This window comes from Sturnira hondurensis, unplaced genomic scaffold, assembly GCF_014824575.4.
Source record: "Sturnira hondurensis isolate 20B ecotype Veracruz unplaced genomic scaffold, ASM1482457v3 Scaffold0002930, whole genome shotgun sequence".
Taxonomy (NCBI): Eukaryota; Metazoa; Chordata; class Mammalia; order Chiroptera; family Phyllostomidae; genus Sturnira; species Sturnira hondurensis.
The window spans coordinates 649,692-671,817 of NW_028075561.1; the positions used below are offsets into that span (position 1 = coordinate 649,692).

General features: G+C 36.8%; 1 protein-coding gene across 2 annotated transcripts in view; it reads left to right on the plus strand.

Moving 5' to 3' along the window:
• The window catches only part of BMS1 (BMS1 ribosome biogenesis factor), a 58,797-nt gene that overhangs the window by 19,683 nt on the left and 16,988 nt on the right, over nt 1-22,126 (plus strand). The window contains exons 5-13 of one of the 2 annotated variants that reach the window (XM_037041343.1): nt 1,970-2,158; nt 2,794-2,936; nt 3,641-3,762; nt 4,055-4,272; nt 5,496-5,635; nt 7,738-8,495; nt 8,707-8,808; nt 9,514-9,671; nt 14,420-14,501. In XM_037041343.1, the coding sequence (XP_036897238.1) occupies nt 1,970-2,158; nt 2,794-2,936; nt 3,641-3,762; nt 4,055-4,272; nt 5,496-5,635; nt 7,738-8,495; nt 8,707-8,808; nt 9,514-9,671; nt 14,420-14,501 (1,912 nt within the window). The remainder of the gene's footprint in view (nt 1-1,969; nt 2,159-2,793; nt 2,937-3,640; nt 3,763-4,054; nt 4,273-5,495; nt 5,636-7,737; nt 8,496-8,706; nt 8,809-9,513; nt 9,672-14,419; nt 14,502-22,126) is intronic. The other variant, XM_037041344.1, reaches the window with a different exon arrangement.

Below are 22,126 nucleotides of genomic sequence, written 5' to 3' on the forward strand. Positions count from 1 at the left end.
TCCTTATTTTTAATTTTGGGTAATGTAGTTATGATGTTCCTTGGTGTGTTCCTCCATGGGACCAACTTCTTTGGGACTCTTGAGTTTCCTAGATCCTAGAGGTCTATTTCTTTCACCAGATTGAGGAAGATCTCCATTATTTTTTCTAATTAAGTTTTCAATTTCTTGCTCTTCCTCTTCTTTTTCTGGAAACCCTATGATTTAAATGTTGGAATGTTGAAAGTTGTCCTGGAAGTTCCTAAGCCTTTCCTCAATTTTTTTGAATTCTTTTTTCTTCATTCTGTTCTGGTTGGATGTTTTTCTTCCTTGTGCTCCAAATTGTTGTTTTGAGTCCCAGTTTCCTTCCCTTAATTGTTGGTTTCCTGTATATTTTCTTTTATTTTGCTTTGTATAGACTTCATTTCTTCCTTCATTTTGCAACTGAGCTCAATCAATGCCGTGAGCATTGTGACTACCAGTGTTTTGAACTCTGCATGTGATAGGTTGGCTATCTCTTCATCACTTAGTTTTGTTTTTTCTGGAGCTTTGAACTGTTATTTCATTTTGGCTATATTTCTTTGTCTCTGTGCAGGTCTTACATAGTAAAGGGCAGAGCCTTAGGTATTCGCTCGGGTGGGACAGCCCAAGTCACTGTGTTGTGGTGCTGTATGTGTGGGTGGGGACCAGTCAGCTCTTTGCTGACTTCCAGTCCCCTCTGCTGCTACCCACTAGCAAATTGGGCCCTTCTGGTTCTGATTCCCAGGTGGGTGGGTTTGTGTACATTCTAGGACCCTTTGGGTCTCTCTAACAGAACTCTCCTGTGAGTCTGGGAGTTTCTCTTGCTACCTCAACCCTCATAGGTTTTTTCAGCTGAGGCTTGGAGGTTCTATTTTCCTACACCAGATCCCTGGATTATGTGATCTGTCTCACTACCCAGTTGTTCCTCCCGGTTTATCTGAACACAAATGTAGGACTGTCAGATCTGCCAACCTCTGCCTTGCCCACTCTGGTCCTCTAGCTGCCACCTTGCTGGAAGTCCTCTGCCCAGCTGCCCGTCTCCACCCCTTCTGCTAGTCTGGATGAATGTTTCTTTGTTAATGCCTTGGTTGTCAGACTTCCATACAGTTTTGTTTTCTGTCAGTTCTGGTGGTTTTTTGGTTTTAAATTTTTGTTGTCCTTCTTTTGTTTGTGGGAGGAGGCATAGTATATCCACTTATACCTCTGTCTTGGCTGGAAGTCTGCTTATACTTTCTTACAGATTACCGTGTATAACTGTACTGTCCTTTGACTCAATTCTAAACTGGTAGGCTTCTTTTTTTTTTTTTTTTTTTTTTTTAGTTTCTGAGCAATTTCATGTTACAGATGAATATCTAAGGTAGAGCTTTTCTATTGTACACTTCCTTGCAAAAAATTTTTGTTTTCTGCATGAGGCGATCATAACAAAAATACTTGGTTTAAAAAATACATTTTTAATATTTTTCATTTATTACCACTATCTCCCATTTTTGGGTGTCAAAGATCTGTTTTTTTTGTTGTTGTTGTTTCCTTGTACAGATGTTACTTAGCTTAACAACCTTGCCAAACACTTTATTTCTTAAAGTAAGAACTTTTCAGGTATGGGCTAAATTAGACCCAGCCTTTTCTGAGTTATTTTTCATACATTGAAATGCTTGAAATAGAAGGGTGTTTTTTTTAATCATGGTTATTCCTAACTGATCATTTGATTTAGGCTAGAGTAGGAGTTAGCACTTTTTTCTGTAAGGGGCCAGATAGTAAATATTTCAGGTTTTATGAACCATAATTTCTGTTGCAATTACTTTGTAGTTGTAGTGTAAAAGCAGATGTAGACAATATGTAAATGAATTAACATGGCTGTGTTCCAGTAAAACTTCAGTTATGAAACAGGTAAAGAGTCAGATTTAGCCCACAGGCCATAGTTTGCTGAGGATCTGTTTTGGTAGTTTACTTGAGAATTATCATCTGTTTTTAGGTTCTGATGCTTATAGATGCCAGCTTCGGGTTTGAAATGGAAACATTTGAGTTTCTAAACATCTGTCAAGTACATGGCTTTCCTAAAATTATGGGCGTTCTCACTCACCTAGATTCCTTCAAGTATAATAAGCAACTAAAGAAGACAAAGAAGCGATTAAAGCACAGATTCTGGACAGAAGTCTACCCGGTATGAAGATAATTAATTATTAAATACTAACACGGTAATCCTTTAAAAATAGACTGGATGAGTATGAGATATTAACAATATCTCTATAGATTCACCTCCTGAGTTTCCTTTATGTATCTGTTGATAGTCCTTGGCATATTTCCTCAATATTTTCGTTAGTACAGACCTTTTTTGGCGTGTCTCATTTGTCTCTCTCCCCAGCACCAGGCAGTATCTGGCTCTAAGTGTTTTAGATTTGTGAGTTAATAGAGTTTGCCCAGAGTTTCTCATATTGTAGTTACAGAACCAAGAACTATAGTGCACTCACACTGTTACTCCTTCTTCCCCTCTATACTGATGTGGCCCATTGGTTACAGGATGTTTTCTGTGCCCAGAAACCCCACTGCAATACTCCAGACAGATTCCACTGCTTGACTGGAGAGCAGTTTTGAAACTAAGTTTATTTACAGTTTTACCCTTAGGAAGCCCTGACAAGATGGTTCCTAAAAGAGGCCAGAGAGATTCTGGAAGTATTGGCACAGTGGTTTCCTAGAAGTCTCCCTTCCCTAGGATTACTTCTTACTTAGAGGCCTTTTATTTTGTGCAGTTGTTGACAAGCGTTTAATTGAAAATTAAAATTTTTTTAAAATGTTTAGGGTGCCAAGCTCTTCTATCTTTCTGGAATGGTTCATGGAGAATATCAAACTCAAGAAATTCACAATCTGGGTCGTTTTATTACAGTGATGAAGTTTAGGCCTCTTACATGGCAAACCGCTCATCCTTATATCCTGGCAGACAGGTAAAAAGTTAATGTACATTTTTTCTTCCTTGCCCAGATAGTTCAAAGCTAAGGAGATTAAAAAAAGAACAATAATAGAACTTGTTTTGTGCTTATTTTTGAACAGTGCGGGGAGAAATGTAGTTGATGGAAATTATCTACTTTTTTGTATCATTATTTAAAGACGCTGTGACTTTGGGAATAAAGTACAAAATGTTTAGAAAAATGTGAAGATTTTGAAGCATTTAGCGCTACAGGATGTGGCTTCATCCGTGGTGCTCTAGTCACTCAGATGCGTATTGTGTTTTCCTTTCTTTATGCATTTTTTCATATTATTTTTTCAGCCTATAATACCTTTTTTCACCTACCAGAACCCAAGCCACACTAAAACAAAACAAAACAAAAAAAACCCAGAACAAAGCTTAATCCTCTATCATAAAAGTTTTTTCTGGGTTGGTTCTACTCTTTTCTGACACCAGGGAATACGTATCCCATTTCTGCAGTCATACTTATGGAACATACATTACATAGAGCCTTAGAAAGGTTCAATCATGTGTTTGCTTCTTTTCCTCTGGTAGATGGTGAACTGTGCTTGCTTATTTTTGTATTTTGTATAATTTTCTAACATTTCATGAACTAGTAAATGTGATGAATTATTGACATGAGGGGAGGTACAAGAACTCTGACATTCATATCTACCATGTGATTGGGTTTTATTTTTCTAGGATGGAAGATTTGACAAAGCCAGAAGATATCCGTACAAATATCAAATGTGACCGAAAGTTGTCTCTTTATGGTTATTTAAGAGGAGCACACTTGAAAAATAAAAGCCACATTCATGTGCCAGGTATTGTTTCACTAGTAATTGTAGAATTTTTGAGATGACTTCATTTCTAAGGCAAACTGAAAAATGGCCAGTCAAGATAAAGCTTTCTTGCTGGAGGTTTTGAGAGTAACTCAGCTCCTCATTGGCCAGCAGACACTGAGTTGACCAGATCTCCTCTGCTCTGATGGTGTTGTTTAGCTAGCAAGGCACAGTGCCACTGCCTTGTTATCCTGGTTGAAGCTTTCTGACTGCACCATTTTTGCTGACAGTTGATAGATTTGTCAGCTGAACACACTTCCTGTCTTTCTTCCAGGTGTAGGGGATTTTGCTGTGAGTGACATCAGTTTCCTACCAGACCCCTGTGCCCTTCCTGAACAACAAAAGAAGCGCTGTTTAAATGAAAAAGAGAAGTTGGTTTATGCACCGCTCTCTGGAGTTGGTGGTGTGCTATATGACAAAGATGCTGTCTATGTCGACCTTGGTGGCAGCCATGGCTTTCAGGAATTGGTGAGAGAAAAATCACAGGAAGTAGTATAATTACCTTTTATTTACTTAAGCTTTTAAGTCTGTATTTATATTTATGATATTGCCTGTTGTAAATCTGCAGAATACTTAACTCTACCAAGCAGAAAGTTAGAAGTCTGTCCTTTGTACCTCCCTTCTTCAGGATCCATAGGAGATCTCACATCTTCCAACATGAGCATATCAAGCAGTTTGGTGCCTGATACTTCCATCTCTATATGAAATCAGTGTCTTCTAGCTCTATTTGGTCTTTCTCTCTCTTTTTTTCTTTAAACTTGTACACATTTATTTAGATTATTACAAACTATATGTAAATACTATAACGTGGTATTGTGTGTGTGTGTATATAATGTGTGAGGAAAAGAGATAAGTCATATTTGTTATATGAGATCCATTTTTAAATGCTTGTACAGGTTTTGGGGGCACATAATATGTGATTCCGTTGTTCCTAATAGGGAGCTGCTTCTGTCTCTACACAGTTTTGTACTATTTCATTGTAGGAATAAACCTTATTTACCATAGCAGTCTTTGGAGTGCTGACGGGCTCACCCCATATCCCCTGGTTTGAATAGTGATGTAGTAAGACCTTGCACATGTAGCTTTGCTCACTGGGAGGGATCTCTCTATGCAGTAAATTCCTCGAAGTGAAATTTTTAAATCAAAAGGTAGCAAATTTTTTTAATGGACTCAGATTTTTATCTCTTTTACTGTTTGGAAATGGTATTTTATTGGGCTAAAATGAGTGCATTCTGAGCCCTGGCTGGTATAGCTCAGCGGATTGAGCACGGGCCTGCGAACCAAAACATCGCGGTTCGATTCCTTGTCAGGGCATATGCCTGGGTTGCAGGCCAGTCCCAGCAGGGGCCAGTTCCCAGCAGGGGATGCACCAGAAGCAACCGTACATTGATATTTCTCTCCTCTCCTTCTCTTCCCTTCTAAAGATAAATAAATAAAATTAAAAAAAAATAAAATGAGTGCATTCTGCAGCATCAGCACTGAAGGTTTTTCTAGCTTTAAGTATTTAGGTTATCAGGTTGTATACTCTGTGAACTTTGGAAAAGTTTGATAAAGAAATCAGATTTAGACTTTGTTGTAAGAATTTTCTTTTGGGGGACTGTAAGAAGGGTGTTTTAGCACTGTGTTTTGGGTAATTTCGAAAAAGTAATAGAAACCAATGTCTCTTCAGAATCCTTGTGCATTCCTGACTTTCACTTTCTTGGTGACCTTGACAGGATGAGACTAGACCCACCCATGAACTGGTCCAGAGTCTTATTTCTACCCATTCCACTATTGATGCCAAGATAGCTTCAAGCAGAGTGACACTTTTTTCTGACTCCAAACCGCTGGGATCAGAGGATATAGATAATCAATGGTAAGTTTGTTATTTTTCTTAATAAAAATTATGCTGTAGAAGATTATGTCACTCATAACTGCTGTCATAACACATTTTGGTGGGATTAATTTGGAATGTTTTATTTTGCCTTGTATGTACATTTGTTTCTGAGGGCTCTTCACTTAGGTGATGTTACATGGTGACATTATATGACACTTATTTTCACATGACATTTTTCGAATGAATATGGAGAATTCCATTTTTTTTTAAGAATTTTTATTTATCTTTAGAGGAAAGGAGAGAAATATCAATGTATGGCTGCTTCTGGTGTGTCCCCTGCCGGGAACTGGCCTGCAACCCAGGCATGTGCCCTGACTGGGAATCGAACCGCGATCTTGTGGTTCGCAGGCCCTCGCTCAATCCACTGAGCTACACCAGCCAGAGCTGAGAATTCCATTTTTAACAAACCCAGAATATTCCTCTACTGTCACAAAACCTTTTCTATAGATTGCTCTTTAGGAGATCTCGGGCTGCTTGGCTTTCTTTTAGTGATCAAAATAGTGGAACAAGCAGAGTCAGGGAGCTGGTTTATGAAGCTGTCCGGAAGTCACATATCTTGTCTCTAAAAGTTTTGCTTATGTTGTGTTGTAGTATCTCCTGTGAGTTAATTTCCACCAATGCGTGACCTAATGTGAGTTATTTTCAGTCTGGGTTAGGGATTTGTATACTTTATACATAGTAGGTATTTTGTTTCATTGTAGTGATATATGATTACCAATACAAATGAGTCTGAAAATTATTGAGATTATCTAATTTATAACATACTATAAATATGTACAAATGAGGAAATAATCATCTGCCATTTAACTCGCAGACAGTGTAGCATGGTAGTTGAGTGCAGTAGGCCTGCTTTTTTTGGAAATTGTCTCTGAGCATCAATTTTATATCTTTTAGGAGCTGTGATGAGTAAATGCAGTAATGTATACATGAACTATTTGGCACAGTGCAGATAAATACTCCTTGTCTACACAGATACTCTTTCTAATAAAGTTACAGTCATAATTTATGTAAAAGTTCTATGCTTATATTGTGAGCATTTCTTGTTTTCTGTATAGTCTTCTTATATAGTCATCATTTTGTTATCATTGGTATATAGTAGCCTATTTTCTTTTAGTACAGTTTTTAGTATTTTCCTGATTAGTTTAAGCTACATTAAATAACTTCATAATTTTTTATTTCATCCTGTGATTTTGGTATTTTGATGATGATTCTTTATCAAGTATCGTATTGGTGATTCCAAGTGGCAATATTCTTAATGTTATTCCTTATACATTGTTAGCTAGTATTCTTTAACAAAGAGCTTTCACTCTCAGTGTCACTGTTGACTAATGGACATTTTTGTTTATTCTATTTGTTATTATCCTGTTATTTATGATGCCTTAAATTGTTATGTTGTTCTTTTGGTCTGTTTTGTGTCCTTTTGGCATGATTGTTTTGCTCTTTGAGCACTTCCAGGCTTACTTTGTACCTTTCCGTGCCTTGAAACTGGAGTCAGCCACTTTTGTGAGGATCATCTGTTTCAAGCTTGGAAATGATGTTTTCTAAAAGCATCTATTAAACACTTGTTTCCATTTTAGCAATTTTTCCCTAAAATTAGTCTATCTTTTAAAATATTGTATTTATTTATTTTTTAGAGAGAGGGGAAGGGAGGGAGAAAGAGAGGGAGAGAAACATCAGTGTGTGGTTGTCTCTTGTGCATCCCATATCTCTTGTGCATCCCATACTGGAGATCTGGCTGGCAATCCAGGCATGTGCCCTGACTGGGAATTGAACTGGTGACCCTTTGGTTCACAGGCTGGCACTCAGCCCACTGAGCCACACCAGCCAGGGCTAGTCTATTCTTTTAAGGTTATCTCTTTATTCTGTATATAAGTTTATTGGAAGAGTTTTATTAGGAAACTGTGCATGAGTTTGCATATTAACTATTCTAGTATTTATCAGATAATTCCTGTCTGTGCTATGTTATTTAAAGCCATCCCTTGACATTATTTTCTACTTCTTTGCGTAGTTATTGACTTGACATTTCTAGATTAGCAGATTGTTATACAAATTGAATTACTTTGCTTTACTTGGTAATCTAGGCTGCGGATACCAAAAGAGGAAAAGCAGATGGATTTGAAAACTGGTCGAGTACGTCGGAAAGCCTTTTTTGGAGGTGATGAAGATGTGTCTGGAGTTAGTGATATTGAAGATGATGAAGAAATGTCTGAAGATGACAGGTTGGAAAATAGCTCTAGTGATGAAAAAGAAGGGGAAGAAGATGCTGAAATGACTGGTAAAGTGTATATGGCCGATAAGGTTGTCAAGTGGCCGAGACTTGAGGAGATGGAAGAAGACATTGAGAGAGATTTACTGGCATTTGCTGACAGTGATGATGACCTTGAGAGGAGCTCAGAGGATGAAGGAGAAGTAGAGGAAGCTGATGAAAGCAGTGAAGAAGAGGGTTCTTCCGCAGAAGGAGAGAAGAATATTTTAGAACCTAAGTCTATAGACGGAGGCAGTAAACCAGGTCTTTTACAAAGTAATGGTTTGATTGACACTTTGAACCTGGAGAAGACAATGAAAAAAGTAACCCTTCCTATTTCAGATTCAAGTCATTACAGAACTGAAGAGGCATTTGCATCTGAAGATGAATCTGAAGAAAGCTTCTCTCTCACTACAGAGAAAAAGGGTACAGAAAATGAAGAGCTTACTAGAAAAAAGTTTCCAAAGCTTTCTCAGGTGGTCAGTGGTCAGAAACTATGGTCAGAGAATTTAATTGATGAGACCAGTGATGTAGATTTACTCAAAGAGGAAGAAGATTACAAGGAAGAAAATATATATTCCACAGAAACTTCAGGTATGTAAATTTAATTTAACTATGATTATGAATGGCACTAAAATGTTCTACAAATAGAATTTCTACACTTGGGGGTCTGCTGTTTTGTATATTTTGTTAACTGTTCAACAACCCTACCTCATAAAAGGATTCAGGATGAATGAACAATGAGCTTGAAGCAGAGATGACAGATAAACAAACTTAATTGATGTTTTGGTGTTGGTCCATTCAGGTTCCCTCAAGTGGAAGGAAGACCTTTCCAGGAAGGCAGCTGAGGCCTTTCTGAGGCAGCAACAAGCAACTCCCAATCTTCAAAAGCTTATTTATGGAACAGGTAAAAGACCTCCAGGTCGGATCTAGATGCATCATAGATTCTTAGACTATTTTCTGAAAAGGCAGTGAGGAAATTGGTTGGAGGTTTGCGTGGTGCTGTGACAGCCATAAGATATTTCTCGCTGTCATAGTTGTATTTGGCAGATGTTTTTAATCATCACTTTATGAGAACCCTAAGTTGGTCATATGAAATAGATTTAGGGGTTTGTCATAAAACTTTGAATGAAAATACTCTCTATTATGTCAATTTGTATCCTCTACACAAAGTCCTTTGTGATAATTGTTTTGTAGAATTTAGTGACAAGAAAATATAAAGTGGGGACTTATATTGCAGTCCCCAGTTATTACGTGATTAGAAAAGGCCAAAGGAGTATATGTGAGCTAGAAGCATCAAATTAGGAGGTTGGTGTGTACTCATTTATTTGGCTTTTGCTTAAGTGCTCTTAGTGACTAGGGACTCAGCATTCCTCCAGAGAACCTTTTTTATGATAATTGAAAGTTCTGCCTGTAAATTTCCCTTTCCTCCTCCAACTCCTGTTTTCTCCCTCCTCAACGGACTCTTTACTGCTGCATTGCAGGAAGGCAGAAGTCTCCCAGACATAGTAAGCAGTAGTTCCCTGACTTTTCTCTGACTGATATGCCCAGGGACACATCAAAGAAGGACCCTCAGTCCCAAGTCCTCCCTTCCATCTTGTGGTCTCTTTAGTGACAGAGGATGATGAAGAAGAAGAAGGTGATACCAGGGAAGAGCTCGGAGGCTTGTTTCTTGTCACCCAGCCTACCAGAGAGTGTAAGCACAAGGCTGAGGCTTTGGACTGCTCCATATTTCACTTGGAGGTGCCCCATGATTGGGATTTAGAGGAGGTAAGGCTGAATATGAATAGTATGTTTGATTTTTTAGAGAATTAGAGAATTGTTCTAAAAGAAGATCATGTGATTTTAATATTCCCTACCTGTTACTTTATAACAGGATATTTTCCCAGTTGTTGGAGTGGATCTTTTATGCATTCTAAGCAATAATATGTTCTGAGTTCAGTCAAACCCTATGCATGTGTTATGTAGAAAAGGGAAATGTTCAGCTTTTAGCATGGGTAGTACTTGAAGCATTGCACATAAATTTTATACATTTAAAATATTTTGTTTTGCCCTGGCTGGTGTAGCTCAGTGGATTGAGCGCGGGCCTGTGAACCACACGATCGTGGTTCGATTCCCAGTCGGCACATGCCTGGGTTGCAGGCCAGTTCCCGGTTCCTGGCAGGGGACACATGAGAGACAACCAAACATTGATATTTCTCTCTCTCTCTCTCTCCTTCCCTTCCCCTGTAAGATAAATAAATAAAATCTTAAAGAAAAAGTTTGTTTTATGGTTAGAATAAATCCAGTGTCCCTGAGTTAGTATTTATAATTTATGCTATTTGTAAACAAATATGTGACACTGGTGGTAAGTTTTTCTTGCTCACCACTGTCTAGTCACACTGGAATTCAGTCAACGCTCAAATTTACCAGGCTTAATTCCATTTTATACCTCTTGCCTCTGTTTCTTCTAGAATGTTCTGATCATCCCAAAGTGGCTTCTTTTGATAATTCAGTTTAGCTTAAATGTCACTCCTTGAAAGGTCCAGTCATTATCATATTAGCTATTTTAATTTACTGAACAGCACATAGGTACTTTATGAGATTCTATGCAACCATTTTTATGGTAAAATTTAATATAGATTTTAGAAGACCACACAAAACAGTTGTTTAATTTAATGGATTACTACGTGAGCACCCTTGTAAGCACTGTTTCCATCCTAGTCACAGTCCTTTCTGTCCCTGCAGAAGGAACCTTGACTCTCTGGTAGTCAATTTTTTCTTTATAGAGTAATTTCATCCTCCAAATTTGCAACATTAAACAGCATAGTTTACTTTTACTGGGTTTTGGGGGGTTTGTTTTTCACTGTGCCCTTTAATCTTTAAATATATAATTTTTTTCCCTGCTTGTCTTTCCCCTACCACCTTTACACTTAATATGTTTAAAAAACTAAGTATATGGTGTATAGTTTCTCATATTCTGGACTTCACGTATCCCACTGCAGTCCTATGTGCAGTTCTTCAGGCATCTCTGTCCTCTGTATTTCCTATAAATTGATACAGAACTCTGTGATGATGGAAATAATCTGTATATGAACTGTCCAATGTGCTTACTTGTGGCTGTTGAGCACTTTTAATGTCTAATGGGACAGAAGAACTAAATTTTTAATTTTAAGTTTTATTTAATCTTAATTAGAATTTAAATAACTACATGGTTGTAGCTACCTTGAAGACAGCACATCCAATCTAGAAGTTTGATTGGATTTAGGTTTGATTTTTATTTTCAGCAAGACTGCTTCCTAGGTGGTGGTGTTTTTTCATTAGGAGGCCCATAAAGTCATCTATTTTAAAAGCTGTTGATCCTCAACAGTGCCTCGATTCATTAACTTAGAAGGATATAAAATGGTGATATTTTGTTTAAATTTCTCTTTAGTATTTATTAGCGAGAATACCTCTGTAATGAGAAATTTCTCCTCATCTACTATTTGGTTGCCAAGTTCCATGTAAGCAGGATAAATGCTTGATTCCTCTTACTGATTTTCAGGCTGATTCTCCAAAGGTGACTTTTTCTTTTTTAAGTATCATTTTGAACTCTCAAATGTAAATATAGTTGAGCATTTCCTTCCACTGCACTTGTTATACTTATTGATGCTCAGGTTTATTTCATCTGTGGCCAGCAAGAGTCTTCATGTTGGTCCCTGTGTTCTTTTGACATGATCCTTTTGGTCTTTGAGTGCTTTGTTGCTGTCTGCAATGATAAGGTATTCCAGGGTCACATTGTCTTGTTGCCAATGCCACATAGGAAGCAGCCATGACATGAACTGATTTCTTTCAGTGCAAAGTGGTATTTCAGCATCACAATCTAGACGTGGGAATATTCATTGCTACAGGTCAGTCATTGTTTCTAGGCCATTTCAGTAACCAAATTTAGGAGGATTTATACAGATATTTCCAATTCAGATTCAGAATTACAAGGTTTTTATTTAACCTCTTCTATCTGATATTTGTAACTCTGTTTTTCCACTGAAGAAATTATGCCCTGTTTGGTGAAATTAGAAAACTGTATAATTACTCATTTGCTTTATTTGACACATTATACATAAACTAGTGTCAGCATAACATTACACAGCATAACATTGCACATTAATATCATTACTAAAACAGTTAAAGTTTTATTCCTCATATGTTCTCCTATTTCTCTTTTCAAAAGTGGCTTCTGATTATTCCATGTCCTAACACTGTTATTATCTGTATAATTACCTGATGGGTGTGAGTGGTATCTTAGGGTGATTTTGATTTGCCTTTCCTTGATGGTTGATGATATCAGGCAACTTCTCATCTGTGCTTGTTGGCCATTTCTATATATTATTTGAAGAAATGTCTATATCATTTGCCCATTTAAAATTTGGATTATTTATCTTTTTTTAAAGATTTTATTTATTTATCTTTAGGGAAGGAGAGGAATATCAGTGTATGGTTGCCTCTCGTGAGTCCACTAATGGGAACTGGTCTGCAACCCAGGCATGTGCCCTGATTGGGAATTGAACCGCGATTGTGTGGTTTGCAGGCCCACGCTCAATCCACTGAGTTATACCAGCCAGGGTGGATTATTTATCTTTTTAATCACTGAGTTGTAAATGTAGTTTATACATTTGGGATAGAAGTTTCTTATCAAATATATGATTTACAAATATCTTCTCCCAGTCTATAGCTTCTCTTGTCTGTGCCCTTTGAAGCATGAAGGTTTAAATTTTAATGAAATCCCAGTCTATATTTTTGATGTTGTGTGTTTGGTATATATTTAAGAAACCATTGCCAATTCCAAGATTGTGGAGATTTACTTCTAAGAGTTCTACAATTTAGCTCTTATAATAAGATCTTCAGTTCATTTTGAGTTAATTTTTGTATTTGGTGTGAGATGAACCCAACTTTATTCTTTTGCATGTGGAGATCCAGTTATTCTAGCACCATTTACTGAAAAGACTATTCCTTTCCTGCTGCCCTGTCTTAGCACACTGGGCAAAAAATCATTTGAAAAATCATCATTTTTCATAAACCCATGAAATATGGGTTTATCTGTGGTCTTTTAAGTGTATTTCATTGATCTATATATCTTTATAGCAATGCAATCCTATTTTGGTTACCATTGTTTAATAGTAAGTTTTGAAATAACAAATTGTGAATCTTCCAACTTTGTTGTTCTTTTTTAAGATTTTTTTCATCTATTCTGGATCTTTTGGGTTTTCCATATTTTAGGATCAGCTTTAGCATTTCTACAGAACAGCCAGCTGGGATTCTGGTAATCCTACTCTTTTGATGCTGTTATAAAAGGAACTGTTTTCTTATTTTCATTTTTAGATTGTTCATTGACAATGTATAGAAATAAGTTTTATTATTCCATATTAATCTAGTATTTCACAGCCTTGCTGAACTCATTTATTAGTTCAGATAGTTTTTCATTGGATTCCTTAGGATTTTCTATTTAGCAGATTATATTATCTGTGAATAGAAACAGTATTCCTTTCTAAACTGGATGTCTTTAATTTCATTTTCATGTCTAATTGCCCTGTTTAGAACATCCGGGTCAATGTTAAATAGAAGTGAGAGCAGGCATCCTTGTCATGTTCCTGATCTTAGAGAGAAAGGTCTCAGTCTTTCACCATTAAATATGATGCTAGCTGTGTTTTTAAATGGATGTTCTTTATTACTTTGAGGAAGTTTTCTTCTATTCCTAGCTTATTGAGGGCTTTTAATAGAGGTTCTTTCTTTATTAATTTTAAAAATTTGTTTGGTCTAATTTGGTTTCCCTAAGGCGATTACTAATCTTAATGAAATAAAGATTATCTGGGAAGAGTTTACCTACAGAGCTTCTTCACATAAAATAGATATGTTCAGTGAATGCTTAGTGAGTGATTGTAGGCATAAAGGAATGAGTAAATAAGTTTTCTTTTGCATTCATTGTAATCATGTAGCCTAGCCTTGAGGGTACTCTTTAAAAGTGAGGCTGTGTATAAAAAATGTGATTCATAACCAAAATATAGTTAAGGTGAAAGTTCAGACCTATGTAATGTTTACGTAAGTGTACTTTTGAGGCCTTGTCAGTGAATATTGTGGACTGTTTTATGTCAGGGCCCCCAGGAAACAGACACTGATATGGAGAGTTTGTACAAGATTTTATTCTGTAGTTGAGAGGTGCACCAAGCATCTACCATCTGTGTATACTAGATGATCTGGTATATCTGAGACTTGGAACCTCATCAGTACTCTTTACAATGTTATGCTCATACAGGACATTCTGTTTTTGTCAATATTATCATTGGTCAAAGGAATTAAGTTTCCTAACAGCCATAATTAATATGTCTGGAGTAGTAAACAGTAACCTCAAATTTCTAAAAATGTTGTTTAACTGCATTGCCTTAAGAACACTAAAAGACTTTCAAAATCAGTGGAATTAGTAAATACCTGTTTACTTATGAGGTCGTTGGGCTGATAGGACTTCCTCCATCCACTTTAATTAAGTGCTGATGTTTCTGTATAAGGTTATGAACAGTATCAGAGATTGTTTCGTGACTGGGAAGTGGGAAGAGGATAAAGATGCAGCCAAGATCTTAGCAGAACATGGTAAGTAAAGAGATACATTCTTTAGAGTAGACTGCCTTCTCTTTATTTTCTTCTATGTGTTTAATGGATAAAGGAAATAATTGTAAAATGTTTGGGAAACACTGACAAGTGTTATGGATAATATTTTGGTTCTTTCTTGCATGGTGACCTTATTTTCTTCCCCTGGTTAAATGACTTATTAGATATGGACAGTGAAGAAAAGTGGGAGATGTTTCATAAATTTTATTATGTATTTGTTAAAAGTAGATTTGTGTGTGTGTGAAAAATGTACTCAAATAACATGTACATTTTTTTAATGATAAGGTAGTATATATTATAAAACACTAGAATAAAAACGTACCGTAATTTCTATCACCTGTAAAAAAACTTCTTGTTAACCTTTCCAGTCATTTACAAGTGTTGTGGAGATATATATGTGTATATAAATAAATTTTTCTAATCAGCGTATTTCATATTGTCAAATATTTTTGAAGATTGTATTTATGATTTAAGTATTATAATTTAATTCATAGTTTATTGTTTGACATATAAACAGTTTACTTTGCCCATATTATACATAACACTACACTGGACCATCTTAATATAAATGTTGAATTTTTTATTTTCATAAGACAGATTTATTAAAGTGAGAATTGTGACGTAGACATCCTTCTTTGTCACATTATTTGGAGCAGTCTCTTTTTAATAGCTATATGTTCTGTTGATATGCCATCACTTACTTAACAATTAACTATCATTCAATTTTTGTTCAGTTTTTTATTCTTACACGTAAAGTCACTGTGAACATTCTTAATACTTTGTGGCAATATCCTGTAGAGCAGATATTTAGAAATGGATTTACTGTTCCACTCACAATAGCAGCATAGGTAAACGTGACTTGCCTCCTTGCACAACCCTCAACATTACAGCTAACATACAGAACAAACATTACACAGATCCATTAGAAATGGAGTTGAATGGAAGTCTGAAAACTACAGAATTAAAGAAACCACATTCACCCAGACTAGTAGGAGGTGTGGAGACGGGAATGGGCTGGTCATACATCTACATGTGATGGATAAAACTTTGGGAGGGATATCTCGGGAGCTAGGAGTCCCAACCCCACACTAGGACCCCCCAGCCCAGGGTTCCAGTACCAGGAAGGTATGTCCCCATAAGTCGTGGCTGCAAACACCAGCAAGGATTGAGTCAGTGGAAGAAACTTCTGCAGTTCCAACTAATTCCTCTTAAAGAATCCACACATGGACTTACACAGGCTCATTCCCTCTGAGCTCCAGCACTGGGGAGTAGCTTGAAAGGCACCAGAAGCATACACAGAGGAACTGAAGTGTCTGGCATCAAGGCAAGAGCTGGGGCATAGCTTTCCCCCCAGACAGAAAGGCAGACAGAGGCCATTGTCCCCTTTCTGTACCCACGCCCTACAGAGCCACAGAGCCAGCAGGCTGGTACCATATCTGAGACTCCATCAACCTCACTAACACTATTTGTCCCACCCTGAAGATCTCCAGAGACTCCCTCCTACCCAAATTACCTGCACACATGAACTGTTAAAGTTAAAGTGACTTTCCATATGAATCCCTGGTCTTGGCTCATGCTTCAGAACACCACAAATCCTCTCAAACAAGCAACAGCCAGACTCAGTGAGCCCCCAGCCCCTTGTATGTCTCACTAAGTGGCCCCAGGCCTGGCACTATAGCAGGCAGCCTGGATTCACAGCTTAGCCTCACCTGGGAATCTCCAAGCCCAGCACAAGTAGCAACCTTCTGAGATTGCTTCACAGCTCATGCAGGGTGGGCCTGGGCAGAAACAGGTGGGAGCTGACCTTGGCTTGAACTGCCCAGGAAACTCCAGAGCCTGCACAACCAGTGGACAGCTACAGATCACAGTGTTGCACTACCAGGCTGGCCCTGAGTAGCTGATCCTCCATGGAGGATGGAGGTTGGTGTGGAGAAGTCACAGTCAGTACTTCCAGCTGACTGGCCTCGGAAAAGTCCCTCCCATTGACCTGCCAACAACAATGAAGGCTAGAAGGGCTTAGCAAGAAACATACAAAGTCATGAAAAGCAGAGACCTAAAGCCAAGATTGGTCTACCCAGCAAAGATAATTTATTTTGAAATTCAGATAAAGAACTTCCCAGACAAACAAAAACTAAAGGAGTTCAGTACCACTAAACCATTATATGAAGTGACAAAGGGGGTTATTTTTAAAAAATAAGATCAAAACTATGAAGTATAATAGCAATAAGTATATAACTATCAACAGTTGAATCTAAGAAACAAAGTTAGCAAACCAGAACAATAGAAATAGAATCATGGATACAGAGAGTGTTTTGATGGAAGGAGGTGTAGAGGAATGAGTGAAGAGGTGAGGGGATTAAGAAGTACAAATAGGTAGTTACAGAATACCCATGGGGATGTAAAGTATAGGAAATGGAGTAGCCAAAGAACTTACAAGCATGACACATGGACTTAACAGTGGTGTGGGGATTGCCTGAGGGAGTACAGGAGCTGGGTGAAGGGGGGCAAAGGGGGAAAATTGGGACAATTATAGTAGTGTAATCAATAAAATATAGTTTTAAAAAAGAAATGGGATTAACTTTGTCAAAAAGTATATGCATTTTAATTCTGAATTTAAGTTGCCCTAGGCAAATGTCCTATATTTCATACTCCTTCTTGCCAGTTCATAGGTCAGCAGTGGTCTAAATTTTACAAACCATTTTGGCAAATAAGGTGCATTATGCTTTTTAATTGGTATTACAGTAAACTGAAAAACTGATTCAGGAATAATTGAAACTTATACAGTATTCAGTTCTCTCCAGGAACACATTCTGTCTCTACTATCTCAAATTATAGTTTTGTGCATCACCAAATGTTTTTATAGTTATTTCCAGCAGTTTGCTATTTCTGATGAATTTTTAATGCCTTTTTGTCATTTCTTAATATTTTTTCTTTTTAGATTCGTTGATGTGATTGATATATTATGCTCATAGAACCCTAACTCAAAATTTGGTTTAATATTGAGACATAGCAGCTCACATGCATCAAGAGGATACGGCCTCACACAATGAGGCCTTCTGGGGAGAGCAGGAGATACTTCACTAGTTCAAATACATATTGCTTGAAAGAGGAGGCAGAGAAAGGAGGCTACTTTTGGGGCTGTTAATGGTGGTTAGGTGTGGAGCTATACAGGGTGGGGCAAAAGTAAGTTTACAGTTATTCATATGAAAAATAAAAAATAATACAATAATAAACTTCATTTTGTATACTTACAACTGTAAACTTATACTTGCCCCACCCTATATTTCCTTGATGACTAATGATGCTAACACTTTTTATGTGTTTATTTGCCATTTGTATGCTTTGTTAAAATGTCTGTGGATCGGTTTCACCTTTTTTTAAATTGGGTCGTAGTTTTTTACTGTTGAACATTAGGAGTTTTTTATATATTCCATTGCTGGATATGTGGTTTGCTGATATTTTCTCCTGTAGTTTGTCTTTTCATTTTCTTGATAGGGCCTCTGACAGAGCAAAAGCTTTTAATTTTGATGAGGTCCAATTTATCACTTTTTTTTTTTTTTTAGGGATTGTGCAATTGGTGTTAGGTCTAGGAACAATTTCCTATTCCTAGACCCTAAAAATTTTCTTCTATGTTTTCTAAAACTTTTACAGCTTTTTTGTTTTCTGTTTGTGATCTATTTTGATTTCTTTTTCTTATGTGAGATTTAGGTCAAGGTTTATATTTTTGCTTGTGGGTATATGATTCCTCCAGCACTTTTCTTTCCATTGAATGACTTTTGCACCTTTGTCAAAGATCGGTTGAGCATCTTTGATTTTATTGCTGGTTCTTTCTTTTTCATTCATTCATATGTCAGTTCCTCTGGCAACACCAGCTATCTTAGTTACTTGTCGTTACATAGTAAACATTAATATTAGGTAGAGTGCTTGCTCTTGCTGCATTCATTTTCTAAAATATTGCTTTATCTATCCTAAGGTCTGTGACTTTGGGTATAAATTTTACAGTAAGCTTGTCTGTGTCTACAAAGAACTTCACTGATTTTGATAGGAGTCACATTAAATCTATAGATCAATTTGGGGAGAATCTTGACTATTTTGATTATTCTAATCCAGGAACACAGTATGTCTGTTCATTTGCCTTCAATTTCTTTCCTAGGCACTTCGCAATTTTCAGTATACTGATGGTGAATATATCTTGATAAGCTTATACTTCACTGTGATTGATTTTTGTGTTTTTTATTTTGCTGAACTCACTAGTTCTAAAAGTTTTTGTTGTTTTTGTTTTGCTTTTTGTAGATAGCTTGCAATTTTTCTACATAGACAATCATGTTATCTGCAAACAGGGGCAGTATTATTTCTTCCTTTTTAAGCTGTGTGTTGTTTATTTCTACATACTTTAAATATTTTTTTGTAATGGCTAGGACTAAAGCTAAGAGTGGAAATCCTTCCTTGTCCCTCCCTAATGTTTTTCACTGTTCTGTATGATGTTAGTTTGCTTTTTCTATAGATGCTTTTAATCTGCTCTGTCCCTCATTATTCCCAGTGTACTCAGAGGAGTTTGGTTTTTTTTAAACCATGAATGGGTGTTGAATTTTGTCAGATGACTTTCAGTGTCAACTGATACGATCATACGAATTTTATTCTTTACACTTTTGATTATAGTGGATTACAGTGATTATGGAGTATTGAACCAGCGTTGCATACCTGGAATAAATTCTACTTGGTCATATAATTCTTCATATGTTGCTGAATTTTATTTGAAGCTTTTTTGTTGAAGAATTTTGCATCTTAAGTTCATGAGAGAAACTAGTCTATGTGTTGTTAGTTTGTTTTTGTTTTGTTTTGTTTGTACTGTCTTCTGGTTTTAGTATCAGGGTAATACCAGCCTCATAAAATGAGTTACTATGGTTCCAGTTTTTCTGTTTTCTGGAAAAGATTCTTTAGACTTGGGATGAATTCCTTAAATGTTTGATATAATTATCCAGTGAAATTTTCCTTTTTGGAAGCTTATAATTACTATTTTATTTTTTCTTGGTTATAGGACTTTAGGTTATCTATTCCATCAGGCCTGAATTTTGGTAGGAATGGTTTTCAAAGAATTTCAGATCCTATTTATGAAAGTTTTATTAAGTGATTAGAGATAACAGCTTGTTGGGTATTCTGAGATAACAGCTTGTTGGGTATTCTGAGATAACAGCTTGTTGGGTATTCTGAGTGTAATACGGTACTTTATTAGTACCCTTTGAATTGTTTCAGGGTCAGTTATTTTGATAATACTCTGTTTCTTTCTCGATATTTGTGATTTGTGTGTTCTCTCCTTTTATCTTTGTCAGAAGGTTTATTGACTCTTTTCCCCCACAAGTAACCAGCTTTGTTTTCTTTGATTTTCAGTTTCCTAAATTTGTTTCTTTTGTGTGGGTGTGTACAGATTAATTTATTATTCAGTCCTTCAATACCCAGCAGTATTTTTATTGTTAAGGCTAGGAATGTGTATTTCTAGGTTGAGAAATTAATTAGTACTCAGGAACATGAAACCAATGGCTAGAACAGTACATAAAACATAGATGTTCATTCAATAGGGGAGAGAAAAAAAAGTAAGGGGAAGAGATAACAGTAAAGGGGAAAGAAGGAAATCAACAACATCATGGAGGATTTTGTAATTTATTTCTGTCACTCCAAATGAATTGTTAACTTCTAATGGGCAAAAGTTGTGTTGTTTTCACCAATAAATTCCCATTTCCTGTTATATTACCTAGAACATTTGATGAGTAGATTTAAAGGGTCAGCAAACTTCTTCCATAAAGGGACAAAGTAATACTTTGGTGAATATTTTATGCTTTGGTAAATAATAGATATTTTATGCTCTGTGGACCACATATTCCTTACAGTATCTACACAACCCAACTCTACCCTGATACCACAAAGTGGCCACAAACAGTGTGTAAACAAATGGGCATGGCTGTGTTCCAATATAACTGTTCACAAAAACTGAGGGCTAGGTGTATTTTACACAACTTAAAAAAAACAACACATGAAAAAAACAAAAATAAAGAGTAGACTGTAGTTTATCAACCTCTGAGATGAACAGTTGTAGATGAGATGAAATGAAGTTAGATGCAGAGATGTAAGGATTTGCTAAACAAAGGGACGGAGGGGAGAAAAGAAGTGGAGAAGAAAGAAAAGAGGGAAATAAAGAAAGATGAATACTATCTCTGCCTTAGGAATAGAAGAAGAAAAATAACAGCTATACTTGGTAAAGAAAAGATAATGAAACACTCGTTTTCCTCCAAATAACTAAAACATACTATTTTTTCAACTCAAAAGATGTGATCTCTAAGCATTCTTCTGCTTGTTTCAAGCCTAGCCTCTGGTTAGGTATCAGTGTAGGTTCATCTCTCACAGTGGCATTTTGTAATTAGTCCATCTGTGGTGAATTTTCTTTATTAGATTGATAATTCAGCATTCTTCATTCTTTATCAAGATCTAGGTGTCGCCAGGTTAGAGTCTGATGAGAGTTCCCCCCTTGGATTATATAGAAAGCCACCTCACCTGGCCTTTTCTTGGTGTATGCAATTTTGAAATTTTCAATTTTGTTGATTTCTGCTCTTTATTATTTCTGGCTTTTGCTTGTTTTAGACTATTTTCCACTTTTAAATTATCTTAGGTTATTGGTTAGAGAACTTGTCTAACTCCTAGTCTAATTCCTAGGTTTTTAATTTTTTTTCTTGTTCTGATTGGTGTGTTTTGCTTCCTTATATTCCAAATTATTGATTTGATTCTCAGCTTTATGCACTTTACTGTTGTTTGCCTGTAAATTGTTCTTTGTTGATATTGTTTGGAAGATCTATCCATTTTTGATAGTGGGGTGTTAAATTCCCCTCTTAATGGCTCTGTTTTATGCTGTTGAGGTCCTCACTAAGTTCCTTGGGCATCCTTATAACCAGTGTTTTGAACTCTGCATCTGATAGATAGCTTATCTCCCTTTTGTTTAGTTCTTTTTCTGAAATTTTGATCTATTTTTTCATTTGGGTCATGTTTCTTTGTGTCCTCATTTTGGCAGCCTCCCTGTATTTGTTTCTATCTATTAGATGGAGATGCCATGAGTCCCTGTCTTGGTAGTATGGCTTAATGTAGTAGGTGTCTTATAGGATCCAGTGATACATCCTTCCCTATCAGCCAAGTTGGATACTCAGGCTGTGCCTTTCCCGTGGGCTGAGTACACCCTTTTTTGTAGTTGAGTCTTTATTGTTCTTGGCAATTCAATGGGAGGGACTTTTCCGAGGCCATTCAGCTGGAAGTACTGACTGTGACTTCTCCACACCAACCTCCATCCTCCATGGAGGATCAGCTACTCAGGGCCAGCCTGGTAGTGCAACACTGTGATCTGTAGCTGTCCACTGGTTGTGCAGGCTCTGGAGTTTCCTGGGCAGTTCAAGCCAAGGTCAGCTCCCACCTGTTTCTGCCCAGGCCCACCCTGCATGAGCTGTGAAGCAATCTCAGAAGGTTGCTACTTGTGCTGGGCTTGGAGATTCCCAGGTGAGGCTAAGCTGTGAATCCAGGCTGCCTGCTATAGTGCCAGGCCTGGGGCCACTTAGTGAGACATACAAGGG